Genomic DNA, 19873 nt, shown 5'->3' on the forward strand with positions numbered 1-19873 from the left:
TTTAATTATTTGAAAAGGGGACATGACAAGTCCTCCCCTCCCAAACATTGCTTGTCCTCAAGCAATGGCTGAATAATAAACCAATCAATCCACCTGGATCCCAAATGTAGTCACGAACTATACTACTACCAATTAACACAGGCTCCTGCAATATCCTCTGCAATATGACCAAGAGGAATCCATAATCAAATTGACAATTATAGCTCAACCAAACTCCAAAATCACCACTACAAAAATCAAAAACCCATGAGGCACAAACTCTTAGAGCATCAAAACCCAAGTCAAGTGGACAAATCAAACTACCAACACAGTAAATACCATCAACGCATCCCACTGGCCTATATGGAATGTACAATCCAACTCTGCAACAATGGTGAACCCTCTCGAATGAAACTGTACCAAGTATGGAGAATCCACACACTGTACAACTCCTGCAGTCAACACAACTCTGCAAATCATCGGCCACTATCTCATAACCATAACTCCCATACACTGCTGATGGTGAAAAGACATTACAAGATAAAGAGTAAGAAATGGAATCCAAACCAAATTTGTCTGCCATCAACTCCTCAGCACAAGGATCAAATGCTAACTGATGTACATACCCTGCAATATAATGTTGATAAAAAAAACCAACCTCAGTCAACAGCTCACCATGAAGAAGTGATACAACCCACTGTGACTGATCACCAGCTAAGTCAAGAGATGTCATAGCCAAAGGAGTAGAATCAATAACAACACCTGCTAAAGCATCACTCCAAAACTCCTGCTCTAAGTCATGTATTATCAACCTTTCAATTGCAGGACCTATCACCATGTCATGCCCATCACAACTCTCATCCCGAGGCATCAAACTATCCCATAACTGATGATAAGAACTAGGAACCAAAGTACATCTCTGTATCATCATCTCATCAACATGGTCATCAAAGGTAGATAGATGAGCATACCTCACAGTGTAATGCCGATAGAATGCACCAATCTCAGTCAGTGGCTCAGACTGCAATCCAGATGTAACTAACTGTAATCGATCATTAACCAAGTTGGAACTGACTACTACCTCTGAAGACATTGCGAAGGGAGTAGTATTACTAGCAGGAACCATGCCAACTGTCAACTCACCAACATCACACATGACCTTTGATACATCACTAGTCTCTGTGCCTTCAGTACTAGAGGCCACCACCCTGTTAGGCATACAATAATCTACTACAATACCCAACTCAACTAAACCTGACTCTAGTGGGAATGAACCTAATATGCCAATGTTAGTATCAAGGATGGATGCATCCCCATCTCCACTGTCTTTGACAATCTCAGCCATGGACATCCTCGAATCACCAAACACCATAGCTTGTGACTGTATAGAATCAGATAAAGACTGTAGTCGCTCTAACTCCATGGTCACCTTAGCCAAATGAAACTGTGACTCCTTGAAAGCCAACTGTGTACTCTCAAGAATCTCAGAAGTCACCTCAAGCTGCTCAGTAAGCTCACTCACCTCATCTTCCTTGGCCAACAATGCATCATATGCTGTACTACCCCACTCCATAAGATAATCTCTGTCAGCTACCAACTGCATATAATTCTGTCTCAAAATCTGAATAGCCTCCCATAAAGAGTGGATCTCTGTCAAGGAAAGATAACTTCCTTCCTGCTCATCATTAGTAGGAGAACCCCATCCATAAACTGCTAACAACTGACGAGCAGCATCGAAATGTTGGCAAGTGATAGCAATGTCTTGGTCACTAACTCTCAACTGATTAGACACATGATGGCACTGGCTTGACTGTCTCCTACAAACCTCCTCTGATGCACTGTCTGAAGGAGTGTCCTCAAAGTTACTAGTCTCTAGAGTATTACCATCCATATCCTGTGAATCAAATCTAAAGCTCATATCAACATACAGAGTATCAAAAACTGTAGCACTGCTGTCCAACTCCTCTATACCCAAAGAAACTAAGTTTTCAAAATTTCCCACTACATCCTCCTGGATGTCATCAATGCCAATATGATCCTGGGACTCATCTATACACACTGCCAAATATGAAACATCATCAACACATTCCAGCAAGTATGGTCGACTGGATATATGAACAAAGCCCAACACCGGTGTATAAAAACTAATACCAACATCAGACAAGATACTGGCACAAGAAAAGACAACACCGTGTAATCTGCTAATCAAATCCATGATAGCACCCAAACAAACACTGCTACCAAAAAGTGTTAAAGATCTCCAGTCAACTGAATCCCAAATGCCAATATAACAATCTCGAGTCCATATCCGTAAACTAGAATCAACTGGTAACTCAAGAAAACTCCTCACCTGAGTAATATGACCAATACCAACTAACTCCACATACCTGTCATGATGAGATAATGAAGTCACAATACTATCTTGGTTCACCTTCAGCTGGCTGGACAAATCATGTGAAGTACTACCAGCCTCAACCTCATGTGATGAAGCATCTAACTGTGCCTGGTACTCTTTCTCAGCAAAGTCATGAATGCTCAATGTCTGCTCATCTCTACCAGGTATCTCACCATCCTGCACAACAACATCCTCATAATCATCATCTGAACCCACTACACTGTAGTCACTGCCTGTTGTAACTATACCATCTTGAATACCTGTGGCATCACCCTTTGACGACCTGTAAACAATTGTCTCAATTTGAGTATCAAGTTGACTGTTACTATCAATCTGTGTGATATCCTTTCCCACCACCTCCTGTGGCAGAGTAGAATCTAAGACCTCTACCTGGCTATCAACTAGTTTCTCAAACTCCTCATGCAAGTTCTTGTGAATTGTGTCATCTGTCCTGTGAGAAAATTTGCCAAATAGAAATCTAGTCAACTTAGCTGGGTCAGACAACATGTCATTCATTATACGGTGGTTCTCAACCAACTGTTTAGACATGTCATGGCTTATTTTCATAAGTTTATCTCGAATGTCTAAATAACCATCCTTCCTACTATTTTGACTCTGGATATCAATTGTCCAAGATCGTGTCCTCTGAGACTCTGTACTATACCTGTCCATTCTGGATAAAGTAGAGTGTAACCCCAATAGGATATAACTTCTTCAAACACCAAGAACTAACATGCAATTGATTAGAAGTAGCATGCAACCATAGATTTTGACATGCAACTGATTAGAAGCAACATGCAACCACCAAATTATGACATGCAAGATCTGGGTAGTTGTCAAAACTGACATGCAAGATCTGGGTAGTTGTCAAAACTGACATAAAAACTTCTACAACCACCAAATTCACCAAGAACTAACATGAAACTATAGATTTGGACATGCAACTGATTAGAAGCAACATGCAACCACCAAATTATGGCATCCAAGATCTGGGTAGTTGTCAAAACTGACATGCAAGATCTGGGTAGTTGTGAAAACTGACATGCAAACTTCTACAACCACCAAATTCACCAAGAACTAACATGAAAATGATTAGAAGTAGCATGCACCCATTAATTTTGACATGCAGCTAATTAGAAGAAACATGCAACCATAAATTATGACATGCAAGATTTGGGTAGTTCTCAAAACTGAAATGCAAGATCTGGGTAGTTGTCAAAACTGACCTGCAAACTTCTACAAACCCTCAGGCTGGCAAGATCATGGCTCTGATACCACTGTAATGTTCCTTTTCTGATTTTGTATGATATTTCCAACCTTAATCAGATCTTTAAGATCAAACAACTGCTATCACAAAGATCCACCAAATTTCTTAAGAAACCCCAAATCGGGTATGTCGAAAATAGTGCCAAAAAGCTTCACAGCTTCACCTGTTATTAATAAATCTGAAAATAGACATTTTTACAGAAATTTGAGCAGCATAACAGCCTATAAAATGTCATTTCTAGATCTGTATAACATGCACACAATAGCTCCCAAATGGAGGACAAAAACAATGCTCATCGGGCTCCCAAAATTAACACAAAATGCCCGGAAAGACCACAAAAACACCCATAAACTATCTCAGAAGATTAATCACGTCCCAATACATATATTCAGCTCTATTTTAACAGCTTAAAGTCTGAAATACAGCAGCAACCAAAACTGATATGAAATGCTCAACTGAAAACACCAAACTCATGCAAAAAACACACCCAAAAACCCACAAATCTACACTGTTCAGCACAAAGGCAAAGTCTGTATGAGCATGCACATGGAATGGCTTCAAAATCCCATCCTTAGCCTTCCTGGAAACCTGCAAACTCCCATTCTTGGGTCTCCCTAGAAACCTGCAAACTCCCGTTCTTGGGTCTCCTTCTCCACAGGTTTGGCAGCCTCTGAAGAATAACAAAGAATGAGCGAAAATCAAGTCTGGAATGAGCCCAAAATGCCTCCAAACCCCTTAAAAGAGGGCATAACTGTAACTCATGTCCAAGAGAGGTTGATGAAACTTATTTTAATAATAATTTTCATTTATTAGTCCAACGGTTTCCAAAGATTAACCCCCTTTTTCCGAAACTTCACTTTCTTGGGCCTGCCTGCCTTAGCAAAGATTTTCTTTTTTAATTATTTGAAAAGGGGACATGACACCCTCCAACATTTATGACACTTACACCCCCCTTTATGGCTCTTACACCCCTCTTACATACTCAACCTCCCTCATTACTCCTTTGACAATTGAAACACATCATGGGTAACTTACCTTTGTATTTTCCTCTACCTCTATGAAATCTCCTTGCCAACAATGGTTCAAGCTCCTCTACATCTTATTTATCTATATTACTATCACTAGAAACATGTTATTCCTTTTTCTTTTTCTCCTCTTTAGCCTCTTTCAATGACATCTTAGCTTTGAAAGTAGATTCAACATTCTTATATTTCAAATTATCAAAATTAGAGAGTTCAAACGAAATGAGTCTACCTATCAATCCTTCAAGGGTTAGATCATTACGAGGTGTGCATCTTAGTTCTTGTATGACAAAGACTCTAATAGCACAGATATGCAATAGGGTTCTCAATACTTTTTTTATTACAGTATCATCTTCAATTTTACCAGTTGCTCCTCTAATAGCACTAAAAACTTCTTTTACTTTAGCACAATATTGAACTATATTCTCACCTTACCTCTAAGACTTTTAGATTTGGCTCTTCATACATTTTTGTCTCCACCATACATCTTATCAATAGCATCCCACATCTTCTTTGCAGAATCACATTCTTTGATGTCATCAAACTCAATGTAGCTTAGGGCAGATGCAATCTCTAACATAGCTTGATTATGTTCTTTCTTCTTTTTCATATCCTCAATAGTAAGGGCTCTAGTAGGGTCGACATGCTCAGTGGTAATGGCAGATTTTGCATGATCTCCAAGTCCTCCTCGATGTAGCTTCATCAAAATTTTCCATGTAGGGAAGTTCTCCTTGTTAAGATTTGGTACCTCTCTTTTGGACATCTTGATCTTTGTCTTCTACTACCTTCAAATTATTCCTCACAAGCAACTAGGCTTTGATACTAGTTGTTGGAATACATTAGAATAACTAAGAGGGGGGGTGAATCAATTATCCAAAGTCCAAATATCTAAATAAAACTTTTTAGCACTTAACAAAATTCATATACATATACATCCTCACTATATCATGCATGCAACTAAAAATTCTATAAACTTAGCAGGTCATTGTCCTAGGCCAGAATCACTTTGCAAAAATGTAAATATTAAACACCACAAAGTAATTCACTCATTTTGACACAAAGATTTTATGTGGAAACCAAATTTGGGAAAAACCACCAGTAATTTGCTACTAATTCTCACTCTTCTGAAAAAGGCCAACCCTATTAATGGTTACAATACACACTATTAAATGTGACCTACTTAAAGGATTTCAATCACCTTGTTAGGAGTGAGGCTTGTTGGAGAACTTTAGAACATTCCATTAGAATGTCACCCGGTTAAAGGATTTGCAAATGAGTCTTAGGTTTGCTATAAATGTGTTCGGCACTCCTTTTGGGATTTGTGACAAGGACTTAATTGCCTCCTATGTACTATAAGTTGAGTGGTTGTATCAAGCATTGATAGATTAGTCTTTTGGTGTAACAACAACCCCACTCTAACAAGTGGTATCGGAGCTTGGTCACAGTTCAAATCCTTAGACCCTCAAGTAACACTAAGGTGCTGATTGTTAGAAAAAAATTTAGTGCTCCCCTCAAGATTTGTAACAAGCGCTTAACTGCCTCCTTTGTACTATAAGTTGAGTGGTTATATCAAGCATTGACAAATTAGTCTTTTGGTACAAAGGCAACCCCTCTCTAATAGGTCAACCTTGATACAAAGGATTTTCCCTAGACTAATACAATGATTAGAAAGTAACAATAAGGCTTGATCTGTTAACAAATCACAACTCACTTGCAAATTATAGATTTCTATTTCAGTCCTCCATTCTTATTGGCATTAGTCCCTTTCTCTCTGATAGCTTGTTCACCCTTTAAGCATTCATCCTCTTAAGCCTTCTTGCTTTGTACAAAAATTATACACTTCTATTCAACCACCATATGACGAAACACCCTAGACTACTTGTCTTCTTTGGGTTCTTGAACATTCCAACTATTGCTTCTAGTTTTGTATCCACTTATGAAGATAATTTAGGTCTTTTTCTACTCAACCACGATAATCCTTTTCAGGGTTAGGTAGGTTTCATTGAATCTACCCTCTTTTCTATTTTGTTCCCTCTAGAAACTTCTTCTACAATCATCTTTGAATTCACCTCAAAAGGGTTTCTCTTAAACTATGTGCTACCAGCTCATCAAGCTTATCTTTCACATGCTTCACACAATCCAAGAAATCAACTTTGTTAGCTCAGATTTGACAAATCTTCGATCAAACTCATATTTTTGTCACTCAGCAATAGCTAACCTCTGATGATTGACACACCCTATGTTTCTTGGAATCCACTAAACTTCATTCAATTTATATTGTCCTTCATGGTCACTCAGCAATGACTAGAATTTACTCAACACATACTAAATTCACTCAGCATACTATATCTTTAGTTTTCTCGAGACTAATTAATTTTATTTTCGGCTTGCACTAGCATTGGTCAACTCTAACTAGTCACTTGGTCAAGCTTACCAAAAATAATTTATATTCCTTGTTTTTCTAGACATAGTGTATCCATCAACTTCATCTTTAAGTAGATAAATAATACATCATATCAAACATGTCTTACTTGATCTTAGTACTCAATTATACACTAAATAACTCAATCTTTCTCTAGGTGCTCCTGTTATGCTTCCTTTTCAGTCATCTTCATCAATCAAACAAATGATAGCATTTAGACCAAACAAGCAATTGTCATACTAGGAAGTAGCAGGTTTGACATCATTGACAATATAATGATTTTTCTAGATTTCACATATCAAAACAATCTTGTTTGCAATAGAAAATTCATATTTTGATTGGTTTCAATCAAGACCATCATTACATCGACATTATAATCTTTCAACTTTATAATGTATTTTTTCTTTTATTTCGACTAGATTTCTAGGGTAATTAAATTTTCTGAGTAATACCTATGATGTATTATCCACTTTGAACTCAAGTTAATAGAGTGTTAAAATCTTCTTATTGAAATTAATTTATCGAATTCTACCCTCCACCTCCTTAATTCAACTCCTTCTCTTCTAAGCTCCCCTATAGATGGACCATGGTTTTTTTTCTTCATGTCTCTACTCTAGAGGTGATTACAAAATGTAAGATTTGTAGTTCTTAATAACATGCAAAATCATAAATATGATCCACAATATGACCAATGTAAAAGAATATGGAAAGAAAAGTAGTGTAAGAATGCTTATGAGCATAATTGTGTAACAGTTCAATTCTTTAATTTTGCATATGCTAATCCTAAAAGTAGCTAAGTGGAGATTAGAGGAGGGGGAAATTCCCAATTCACAATGTAGTCTTGAAGCAATTGTAAGATATGAGATTCTTTTTTGTGTTAAAGTTTCCTCCATTTTTTTATTTTGATAAGGGGCGAATACTATAGTTCCTTCCGGATCAATTATCATTATTCCATCTCACAATGGAGAGCTTGACTTTCTAGAAAGTTTTATAGTGGTAGTTGTATTTAATCTTGAATATGTCCTCAATGAATTCTATTGAAAAAGGATGATTTTGTTTCATACAAAATAGTACCAATAATGACTAAGTTTTCCATGTGAATTATTGTAAAAATTATTAAATTGAGAATTGGTTTGAAGGCTTTAAGATATTACAAGTAAAAGCTATTATTATAAGGTTTTGCAATAAAATTCTTCTTAAAAACACTTAAAATTCTAGCTTAAAATTCTTATTACAAATGCATGCAAACATGAAATTGAGCTTCACAGTTGTAATAACTCTTAAGAAAAATAAAAAGTTACATATATAATATCAATAATTACATATTAAAGGTTGGTAAGCCTCAAGCTATCACTATAATTTAAGGTATTAAACTATAATCAAGACAAAGCACTTATATTTGATTTAATACATCAATCAATATCGATGAAGTAGAAGGAGAAAAGTTACTATCTATTTCTATTGGCAATATTTAAAAAGGAAAAGTACTTGTAGAGTTGTTAACACTAAAATTACAAGTGTGATCAAAGCAAAGAAGAACCACCATGGCTTGGAACCATAAGTCTTGATAAAATCTAACAGAAGCCACAAAAAATTCCCTCATAAACAACAATGCCTAAGAAATGTTAGACCTTTTTGCCAATTTTTGTGGTGACAATCTATGGCTTTAGCAACATTATCTATGGATTTGTACCTGGGAGTTTCTATGGGTGTCACCATTGAATTCCAAAGATTAGCAATATCTCTGTCATTTCCAAGCTTACCAGTGATGATGTCATCTAGACTCAACAAATCCATAGACCCACATTTGCAATTTCAAATATTTTACATTGGGTGTGTATCCATACCATAGCTCAAAAGGTGTGGAATTTGTAACTTTCTTCACTTGTACTCGGTTCAAGATATAGATAGCTGAACTAACAATGTCTCTCAAGTATTGCAAAGAAGCATTCTTCTCCATCATGAGTGTTCTGGCACAGTCCATTATTGATCTATTCCTCCTTTCAATGATCCTATTTTGTGGAGGGGTCATAGCTACATAACTTTGTCTCTTGATTATTCTGTCATTATAGAATTTCTCAAACTCATTTGATGTAAATTCTCCACCTCTATCAGATCTTAGACATGTCAAGCTCTTTCTAGTTTCTTTTTCAACTCTTGTTAGGTACCACTTAAACATTTGAAATGCATCATATTTTTGCTTCAAAATCATAACTGTCATTAGCCTAAAATAATCATCAACAAATAGAATAATGTACTTGTCACCTTTATATCTTTTCACATCAATTGGTCCACAAAAATTAGTATGAACTAATTCTAGAATTTCTTTTGAAGATTTAGTATTACTCTTAAAACTAGACTTTGTCATCTTTCCTAACTAACATTGTTTAAAAATTACATTATCTAGTTTCTTCAATTTTGGCAAACCTTTGACTCTCTTCATCTTATTGATACTGACCAAATTATCAAAATTTTCATGACATAGTCTTTTGTGCCATACCCAGACATCATTAAATTGTACAACAAGATAAGTAGCATCATTCATGTCTAAGTAGAACAAATTGCCTCTAATTTGATCACCATTTCCAATTAGGTCTGCATCAACATCATAAATCTTGGCTCTTCTATTTTGGAATTAAACCTTACATTAAGCACTATTTAATTGTGACACACTCAATAGATTATAGTTAAGTCCTTCTCCATAGTAAGAATTGTCATATGTGATCTTATCTCTCAATTTTATTGATCATTTTCCTTTGACCAAACATGGTGCATTTTTACCAAACCTAACAGTATTTCTATCATAATGCACAAGAGAATTGAACTTACTTTTATTTACAATCATGTGATTGGAACAACCACTGTCAAATATCTATATGTCGCTCTTGTTCACATAAGACACCAATGTAGTTGCCTTATCTTCATCAGAATCATCCTTCATTGCAACATACACAACTTCATTTTCATGATCATCAAAATCTTCATTAGATTCCTCTTTAGTGATTTAACAAGATTTCTTTCCTTTATCCTTATAATCTTTATTGTTGTCATCTCTTTTACCTCTAAATTTTTTTCCACTCCTATTATTCTTCTTCTCACGACACCTTGCAACAATATGACCCACCTCATTACAATTGAAAGACATGATGGGTAACTTACATTTGCATTTTCCTTTGCCTCTATGAAATCTCCTTGCCAATAATTGTTTGAGCTCCTCTACATATTCCTTATCTATATCACTATCACTAGAAACATGTTATTCCTTTTCTTTTCTTCTTCTTTAGCCTCTTTTTCAGCTCAATCACGATTGTCCATTTTAGGGTTAGGTAGGATTCATTGAATCTACCCTTTTTTCCATTTTGTTCCTTCTAGAAACTTCTTCTACAATCTTCTTTGAACTCACCTCAAAATAGTTTATCTTAAATTGTGTGCCACCAGCTCATCAAGCTTATCTTCCACATGCGTCACATAATCCAAGAAATCATCTTTGTCAGTCAGATTTGCCAAATCTTCAATCAAACTCATATTGTTGTCACTTAGCAATAACTAACCTCTTATGTTCGGCACACACTATGTTGCTCGACATCCACTAAACATCACTCAACAATGACTAGAATTTACTCAACACATACTAAATTCACTCGGCATATTGTATCTTCACTTTTCTTGGAACTAATTGATTTTCTGCTCATCTTGCACTAGCATTACTGGGTTCCAACTAATCATTCGATCAAGCTTAGCAAAAACAATTTATATTCCTTGTTCTTCTAGTCTTAGTTAGTGTATCCATCAACTTCATCTTTAAGTAGATAAATAATACATCATATCATTCATGTCTTGATTGGTCTTGGTACTCTTATTATACACTAAATAACTCAACATTTATCTACGTGCTCTTGTTATCCTTCTATTTCAAATCCTCTTCATCAATCAAACAAATGATAGCATTTAGACCAAACAAGCATTTGTCTTACTAGCAACTAGTAGGTTTGACATCATTGACAATATAATGATTGTTCTAGATTCCACATATCAAAACAATCTTGTTTTCTAATTGGTGTCAATCAGGACCATCATTACATTGACACTATAATCTTTCAACCTTGTAATGTATTTTTTCTTTTAGTTTGACTAAATTTCTAAGGAAATTAAATTTTCTACGTAATACCTATGATGTATTATCCACTTTAAACTCAAACTATTAGAGTGTTGAAATATTCTTGTTGAAATTCATTTATCCAATTCTACCCTCTGCCTCCTTAATTCAACTCCTTCTCTTCTTAGCTCCCCTATAATGGACCATGGTTTTTTACTTCATGTCTCTACTCCATAGGCGATTACAAAATTTAAGATCTGTAGTTCTTAATAACATGCAAAATCATAAATATGATCCACAATATGACCAACGCAAAAAATTATGGAAAGAAAAGTAGTGCAAGTAGCCATTTTATATGAATGCTTATGAGCATAATTGTGTAACAGTTCAATTCTTTAATTTTACATATGCTAATTGTAAAAGTAGCCGAGTGGAGATTAGAGTAGCGGGGACTTCCCAATTCACAATTTAGTCTTGAAGCAATTATAAGATATGAGATTCTTTTTTGTGTTAAAGATTCCTCCATTTTTTTATTTTGATAAGGGGTGAATACTATAGTGCCTATCAGATCGATTATCATTATTCCATCTCACAACGGAGAGCTTGATTTTCTAGAAAGTTTTATAGTGGTAGTTGTATTTCATCTTGAATATGTCCTCAATGAATTCTATTGAAAAAGGATGATGTCGTTTCGTACAAAAATAGTACCAATAAAGACCAAATTTTCCATGTGAATTATTGTAAAAATTATTAATTTGAGAATCGGTCTTAAGGCTTTAAGATATTACAAATAAAAGCTATTATTATAAGGTTTTGCAATAAATTCTTCTTAAAAATGTTTAAAAATCTCTAACTTAAAATTCTTATTACAAATACACACAAAGATGAAATTGAGCTTCACAGTTGTAATAACTCTTAGAACAATGAAAAGTTACATATATAATATCAAGAATTACATATTAAAGGTCGGTAAGCCTCAAGCTGCCACTATAATTTAAGGTATTAAACTATAATCAAGACAAAGCACTTATATTTGATTTAAGACATCGAGCAATGTCGGTTAAGGAGAAGGAGATGGATTATTATCTATTTCTGTTGGCAAGATTTAAAAAGGCAAAGTACTTGTAGAGCTGTTAACACTAAAATTACAAGTGCGATCAAAGCAGAGAAGAACCACCATGGCCTGGAACCATAAGTCATGGTAAAATCTAACAGAAGCCACAATAAATCCCCCCATAAACGGCGATGCCTAAGAAAAGCTAGACCTTTCTGCCACTTTTTGTGGTGATGATTTATGGCTTCAGCAGCATTATCTATAGATTTGTACCTGGGAATTTCTGTGGGCGTCACCATTGAATTCCAAAGATTAGCAATATCTCCATCATTTCCAAGCTTGCCGGTGATGATGTCCTCCAGTCTCAAGATACGCACATCACTGGCGCTGTCAACAAGGTCGTTCATTAGAATGGCATACCTTGTAATGGGCTTCTCTTTTCCTTGGGAGCATATTTCGAGGGCAATCAAGTTTCTGAGTATCATTTCTGATTTGTCATCTACTTTGAACTCCGGCAAATACAGTGTGGAATTATTCTTCTCGAACTTAGTGTGACTAATTCCACCGTCTATTTTCTTGAATTTCATTCCTCCCTTTCTTAGCTCCTCTATAGATGGAACATGTTCTTCTGTCCCCTCTTCTCTACGAGATAGGCAGTGGGTAAGAGAGTACAGAGCTTCAAATATGTGCTTCCTAATGATGTAGTGCAAAATGACAAATATGATCCCCAATATGAACAACATGACAAATACGAGAGATAATACAAGGACAAATACCCATTTACTACAAGTCCTTCTCGATATAGTTGTGTGCATGATAAATTCTTTGGGAATAGAGCTAGGCAACACTCTCAGAATGTTAATCGTGAGGGGCATTGGTCTCCTCGTAAAGCACGCATCCTTAAAATCAACACCGATGGTTTTTTCTAGGGAAATCTTGGTCCGAATGATATTGGGGGAGCTGGGTCTGATAGGTCTAGTGATATTTAGTTTCAATTTTCTATATACAAGGGTTACCATACTAATAACCTCATGGAAGCCCTGGCCATCTTGGTTATAGTGGAACAGTGCTATCAATGTGGCTGGAAAATAATTATCTGTGAGATTGACTCACAGGCGGTTGTTAATTTATTGAATAGAAGTAACTTTGTGCATGTCGATTGGCATTTAGCTCTGGTTAATCAACAGATCATTCACTTATGCAATTCTTTGGATTCTGTGTCTTTTATGCATATCTCTCGTGAGTGGAATGGTGTGGCTGATTGTCTAGCTAAACGGGCCTCTGAGCATGGGCCAAATTGAAACATTATTGATCATAGGATGCTTCCTCTTGATCTATCTCAGATGCTAGTTCAACTTGTTGACCAAGATAAAGCTTTGTAGTTCTCTTTGCTTTTTGTGTTGTTCTACTCTCTTTGATATTCAATAAAAAATTTACCCCTCTTTTAATTTAAGATTGTAATTATATATTTCATTTTTATATGTATAATAACTACTAATCTTATGTTATATATAATATAATTTTAAACAATTCTTAGATGAAATGAATAAATGTTTCATTCAAAATTTAAATTATCATAATAATAGTAAAATATATCTCTATCTATACTTTTAAAAAAGACTGACCTGTGTCTACAACTAAATTTGTTGCGATTAAGCATGAGCTGAAGCAGAAAAATTAGAAAAGCTTCTACTATTAACAATAGTTTTTATTAGAACAACCTCTTAGTGTTTCTGCTTGAATAAAGCCAACTTCTTTAAAAACTGGATAATGTAATCCATTCAAGACAACCTGGATAATGTAATTGGTGTTGCAATATCAAAAAAAAACCTTAAGAAACATAAAATAAAAATTTGTGCATGCTCTGTTTTCTGAGTTTTCTTTCCTCCCTTGTTTTCAAATCGTCTTATTGTATGAGAGCTTCAAGGAAAGATTGAGGACATGAGTGTCAGATTGGAGCAACGGTGTTTTCTCGGGGTTGTACATAGCAAGAGTGAAGCATAGAGCTGTCAATAAAATACTTTTTGATCAGAGAGTCTAAGTTTTAAAGCTACGATATTACAAATTGAAGAAAGAAAGTAGTTGCTAGGAGATCGTTGCATAAAGTCTCGCCCTGTTTTAGAGTTATATACAGAATTTCCAATGTATAATAAAAATGCTTTGAAATATAAGTACTTTGAGGGATGATCAATCCATTCAAATTATATATTTACAGTTATAGATATGTCAAGATAGCAATGCCATAAAAATTGAATGTGGCTAAAAACAGAAAAAGTTGAGAATGTAGCTATCAGTAAATCAAAAAGTAAACAAATGAATGTGATGAACCCCTTTTACGCTGGGAACCATTGATAGAAAAGTCAGGTTGACCTTTTCATATATAAAACACCTTTGTTATAAAAATGAAAATAAATATATGATAATCTTTGCAAAACATAAAGTGGATTACTTAGATATATATTAAGATATAAACTTGGTATCAAATTTATTAGCTGAGACAAATTTCGAGAATAAGATGTAACATGTTAAAAATCATTTAATTCTTTACAGTCTAATTCTTTACAAATTAATAAAACTATTGATGTCAGTGTAGACATATTGTCTACTTTTGTTGATATGATTTAATTCCATTACTACCCTTCATAACTCTCCAATAGATAGGAAATGTTTTCCTAACTCTTCTATAGGCAGTTAATAATAGAGTCCCAAATGTCGAATGTCCAGTGTTTAAGGACAATTAAGATCCCTGCTATGAACAACATGACAAAAATTGGGTAGAAAAGTAATGCAAATAGCCATCTTATACTAATCCCACAACTAGAAAGTGGAGGAGGCCAGGACTACCCTATCAACAATGCAGACATCAAGCTATTGCAAGATATGAGATTATTTTTTATATCTTCGATTCCTCTCTTCCCCACTTTGATAGGGTCTAAATTTTTGTAGTGCCCACTCACATCAGATATCATCATTTAATCCTACACAACAGAGCCTGAATTTCTCAAAACCTATGCCCATAATCTTTAGCATATCCTGAACATTTTATCACAACAAAGAGTGGTGTTTCTCACAATAAAAATAGCTGTAAAGATGTTGATTGATCAATTAAGCTTTGGATTTTATATCATTTTAAATGATATTATAATAGAATCCAACAAATAAACTTTTTAATAACTCTTGCAAATCTAGATTTTAATGTTCATCTAAAATGACATCTCTAATCACAATAAACTTAATGATGAGTTTAGAATGTTTCAAAGAAGTTTAAAATATTTACAATAGACAATTTTATTAAAAAAAACAGTGATCTAAAAACTTAGAGAAACAACAGACTTTGATTTATTTCCCTAGATCATTCAAAGATTGTTTTAAAATATATATTTAAAATGGAGGAAAAAATCTAGACTCTCAAATTTATTATATAGTATTAACCTTTATTAACTTTTCAAATACGATCACCTAGAAAATAAATGATCAGAGGAAATTCAGAACAAAAAAATAGAGTTACAAGAATAAACTATACCATATATATAATTTAAAATAAAAAGCATATCAACATTCTATAATTTCCCAGAACATTAGCAGATGGCTTAAATGTCACTTAAGCCATTAATGAGATGAATATTAAGAACAAGAAGTTAAAGATCATTAATCCTTTAGATTCTACTGTTAATAATTTAAGCATAACAATATTTAAAATACTAGAACTGTTGGTCTAATCGCATTAGAAGATGGAGATGTCTAGATGCGGAAGACTTAAAACATGACACACCAAGACTTGATTCCTACACTAAAATGTTAAATAGTCAAAATTGATCTATTTTCCGAAACTTTATTTCTTCTCAATCTAGATGGAAATGTCTAATTGTGCTGGCAAGATTTAAAAAGGCAAAGTACTTGTAGAGCTGTTAACACTAAAATTAGAACCATGGCTTGGAACCATAAGTGGTGATAAACTCTAACAACAGCCCAATAAAATCACCCCATAGACGACGATGTCTAAGAAAGGCCAGACGTTTCTGCCAATTCTTATGGTAACCATTAATGGATTTAGCAGCATTATCTATAGATTCGTACCTGGGAATTTCTGTGGGCGTCACCATAGAATTCCAAAGCTGAGCGATCTCTCCATCATTTCCAAGCTCGCCGGTGATGATGTCTTCACTTCTCAACAGACCCACGTCTCTAGCGCTGTCAACCAGGTCGTTCATTAGAATGGCATAGCTTGTAATGGGTTTCTCTTTTCCTGCGGAGTATATTTCCAAGGCAATCAAGTTTCTGAGTATCACTTCAGATCTGTCATCTACTTTGAACTCGGGCAAATACAGTGTAGAATTATTCTTGTCAAACTTAATTTGTTTGATTCCACCGTCCAGTCTCTTGAATTTCATTCCTCCCCTTCTTAGCTCCCCTATAGATGGAACATGTTCTTCTGTCTCATCTGGTGTCTGGGATAGAAAGTTCATAATAGAGTACAAAATGTCATAGATGAAGTTCTTAATGTAGTGCAAAATGACAAATATAATCCCCAATATGAACAATATGACAAAAACTGGAAAGAAAATTATTGCAAATAGCCATTTCATACGAAAGCTCAATAATTTAGTCCAACGGGAAGGTCGCTTTTGATCAGGGACCGGCCTGTCAACAATGTAGTCATGAAGCAGTCGCAAGAGATGAGTATCTTCGTTGCATTTCAGATTCCCCGGACATGGCATTTTGATGGGAGATAACATTTTAAGTGCCGACTCAAGCCAGACATAATCAGTTGATCCCTCAATCTCAATCTCATAATCAGTTGATCCCTCAATCTCATTTCTGATTTCCTTCAAAACCCAGAACGGTAGTTGATTTTCCATCTTGACCATGTCTTTCACAATTTCTGTCAAAAGAGGATGATGTCGGTTTCTGCTAAGAATACTATCCATGAGAGTCGACATCTCAGCTGCATCTTCACTCCCTTTGGCTTTATCTTCAGCTTCTTCGAACCTGTCGAGGACTTCGAGAACAAAACAGGCATCGCTCACCATCATCCACGCCAGTACTTCTTCACTGCTCAGTTTAATTTCTTTAGCATAGCTTTTCTTTATTCTATCCGGCATATCTTCTCCCTTAAACTTCTCAACTACTGATTTCAAACCTTCCGAGCTTCCATTTTCGATGATTTTAAGATGCATCTTCCTTGCCACTTCTGACTTGAGCAGTTCAATGTCATCATTCGATACATCTTCCTTTCGAAAATGGTAAGGCCCGAAGGAGATTACATGGGGATGATAGAAAACCTTATCAGAATTATGCAACAGTGATTTTGGAACGGTATGAATGAGACCACGGTGGGACGTATCTGGTCTGCTTTTTTTCTCTAAACTTTTTCCAACATCAACAATCCACTCGGAGTCTTTTCTCTCGTTTTTCCCCATCTTCGAAGACAACTGGAGAGAGCGGTTCAACTGCCTGTGCAAATTGAAGATGTCTTCGCTTCATTAAGGGAATGGTTCCTTATAATCCCAGCGGATGCTCGTGGAGGTGGAATCTTTTCCCTGGATTACAGAAAACAGACCAGAGCAAATTTCTTCTCTAAACAATGAACGTGGGCCAGGTCCGAGCTCTACAGTGCGACCTGCGGTCTACATCAATCTTAATTCCACTGCTCCAGTGAGGAAATTTAGCTCGAATCTCACATCATTAACTGCTCAACATGAAAAATGTGAGATGAGAGGTAACTAGTACTTACATCTAAGGGAGGTGTAGGTGGCAATGGATAAAGCCTAAATTAAAACGTATGGATGCCATTGCCATGTTTAACCCCATACATGGTACTGACCTGCTCATTCATCTTTTCAACCATGCCTTTTAACAGCGATATATTTATGTGATTTAAAATAATGTCATATATAATTTACTTATACTATTTCGATTTGATTTTATATTGCTATTGTGGAATGAATAGTATATTTTATAAATAATTATTTTTATATTAAATATTAAAAATTATTTTTTATTTTAGAATTTTAATAGCTTTCAAATTATAATGTATATATACTTTTTAAAATCTTCCAATGATCCACCATTAGGACAAGATTTAGAAAAGAAAGAAGCAAATTTCATAGATCTACATAAAAATATTAATAATAAAACAAATATATGATGTTCATAAATAGTAAATTGGTAAACTAAAAATTATATACATGTCTATTATTTTTTTTATGACAGTTCTTTTAATGATATATTTGTTAAAGTATAATAATGAAAATGATATACACATCAAAATCATAGACCATGAAAAAGAAAGATGTATAATTTATTCTTCAATTACTAATATAATTGATTTCTCATTATATAATTATAAATAGAACAAACTTTGATTTTTATAGGAAAATAATACTTTTATCGAATCAAGATGCTCGTGAGGATAGGATTTTGTACAAAAAAATGAATGCTTGGTATTTTCATAGCAAAACAAGATGCTCGTCGAGATAGAATTTTGGACAAATGCTCATTAAAGAAAATAGATTAAAATTACAACAAAACTTATTGAGTTGGAATCTTGAGGCTAGTTCACACGCTACCAAGCTACCTGTCAGTGGTCACTAAAGAAATAGACTGAATTTACCGCCAGATTCTTCTTTGAAAAATAGCCCGGGGTGGTGTATACACAGTCCAAACTTTATGGATGCAATCTGCACCTTACACTTCTGTAAATTTGCGCCGGGGACATTTTACATCGAATTTTGTACGACGTTCACTAATGTGACTCGAATAGTGGAATTTTAGTTGGTATTTTACATCACTCTTTTTCTTGTTAATCTTCCATTGATTTTGGTAGTATTCGCAAAAGGAGATCCTTTGATCTCCATGTTCTAATCACTTTTCATTTCGTATTCATCTTAAAATTCCAAATGAGAGGATGCAGTTGCATCATATTTATCTTATAACGTTTGTTTTTGTTTTGTATTGAAATTAAAATTTTACTAAGAATATTAAAATCTTGGTATCTTTAAATGGTAAGTTAGATTTTTTAATTTTTGTAGTAATAATGTAGTAAATATTTTTATGGATAGTAATATGAAAATTATAACTTTGAATTAATTATATTTATTTATTAAAACATAAAATATTCATCTTAATAAATAAACAAAAAATATCTAATTCCTTTCAATTAGTAAAATATATAACATATTAGTTAGTTAAATACGATTTTAATAATTATTATTTATGTGTCTGAAAAAAATTGGATATGTATAATAATAGTTTTGTAAAATATAGAATATTTAAAATTAAAAAAATCTTCATATACAATAATTTGTAGTCAAGAACAATTAGAGGTCAGATGATGATGTAGACTCAAGGTATTGATGCTAGCGTAGATGTTATTAATGACACTTCACTAGAAATTATTAGTTATCTGTAACAAAAGGTCAACACACACGGCTAAGAAAAGACACTGACATGGTAAAAAAATGTTCAACTTAACCAACACACTCAAAGCTTTGACCACTTAGAGTGGTTGGTGGGCCCCAATCAACTCATTGTGTCCACCATTTTAGTCATCATTACTTCCATTCAACTCAACATAACTCTCCCTTGAAGTTTGATATTAAAAATTATTTTTGCCATCTAGGATTTCTTTAGATGAAT

General features: G+C 34.4%; 1 protein-coding gene across 1 annotated transcript; it reads right to left on the reverse strand.

Annotated features, from left to right (window-relative positions):
- Window positions 1-12004: 12004 nt before the first annotated feature.
- LOC149549861 (putative UPF0481 protein At3g02645) lies at window positions 12005-17976 on the reverse strand. Its single transcript, XM_089794389.1, has 3 exons — window positions 16163-17976; window positions 13861-13898; window positions 12005-13331 (listed from the first exon to the last, which is right to left on the reverse strand). Exons 1-3 carry the CDS (start codon window positions 17653-17655, stop codon window positions 12268-12270), a joined length of 2595 nt encoding a protein of 864 aa, XP_089650515.1. The 5' UTR covers window positions 17656-17976; the 3' UTR covers window positions 12005-12267.
- Between the last annotated feature and the right edge of the window lie 1897 nt (window positions 17977-19873).

The sequence above is a fragment of the Cupressus sempervirens genome, chromosome 7, assembly GCF_028749045.1.
Source record: "Cupressus sempervirens isolate cs-2001-9-10 chromosome 7, ASM2874904v1, whole genome shotgun sequence".
Lineage (NCBI taxonomy): Eukaryota > Viridiplantae > Streptophyta > Pinopsida > Cupressales > Cupressaceae > Cupressus > Cupressus sempervirens.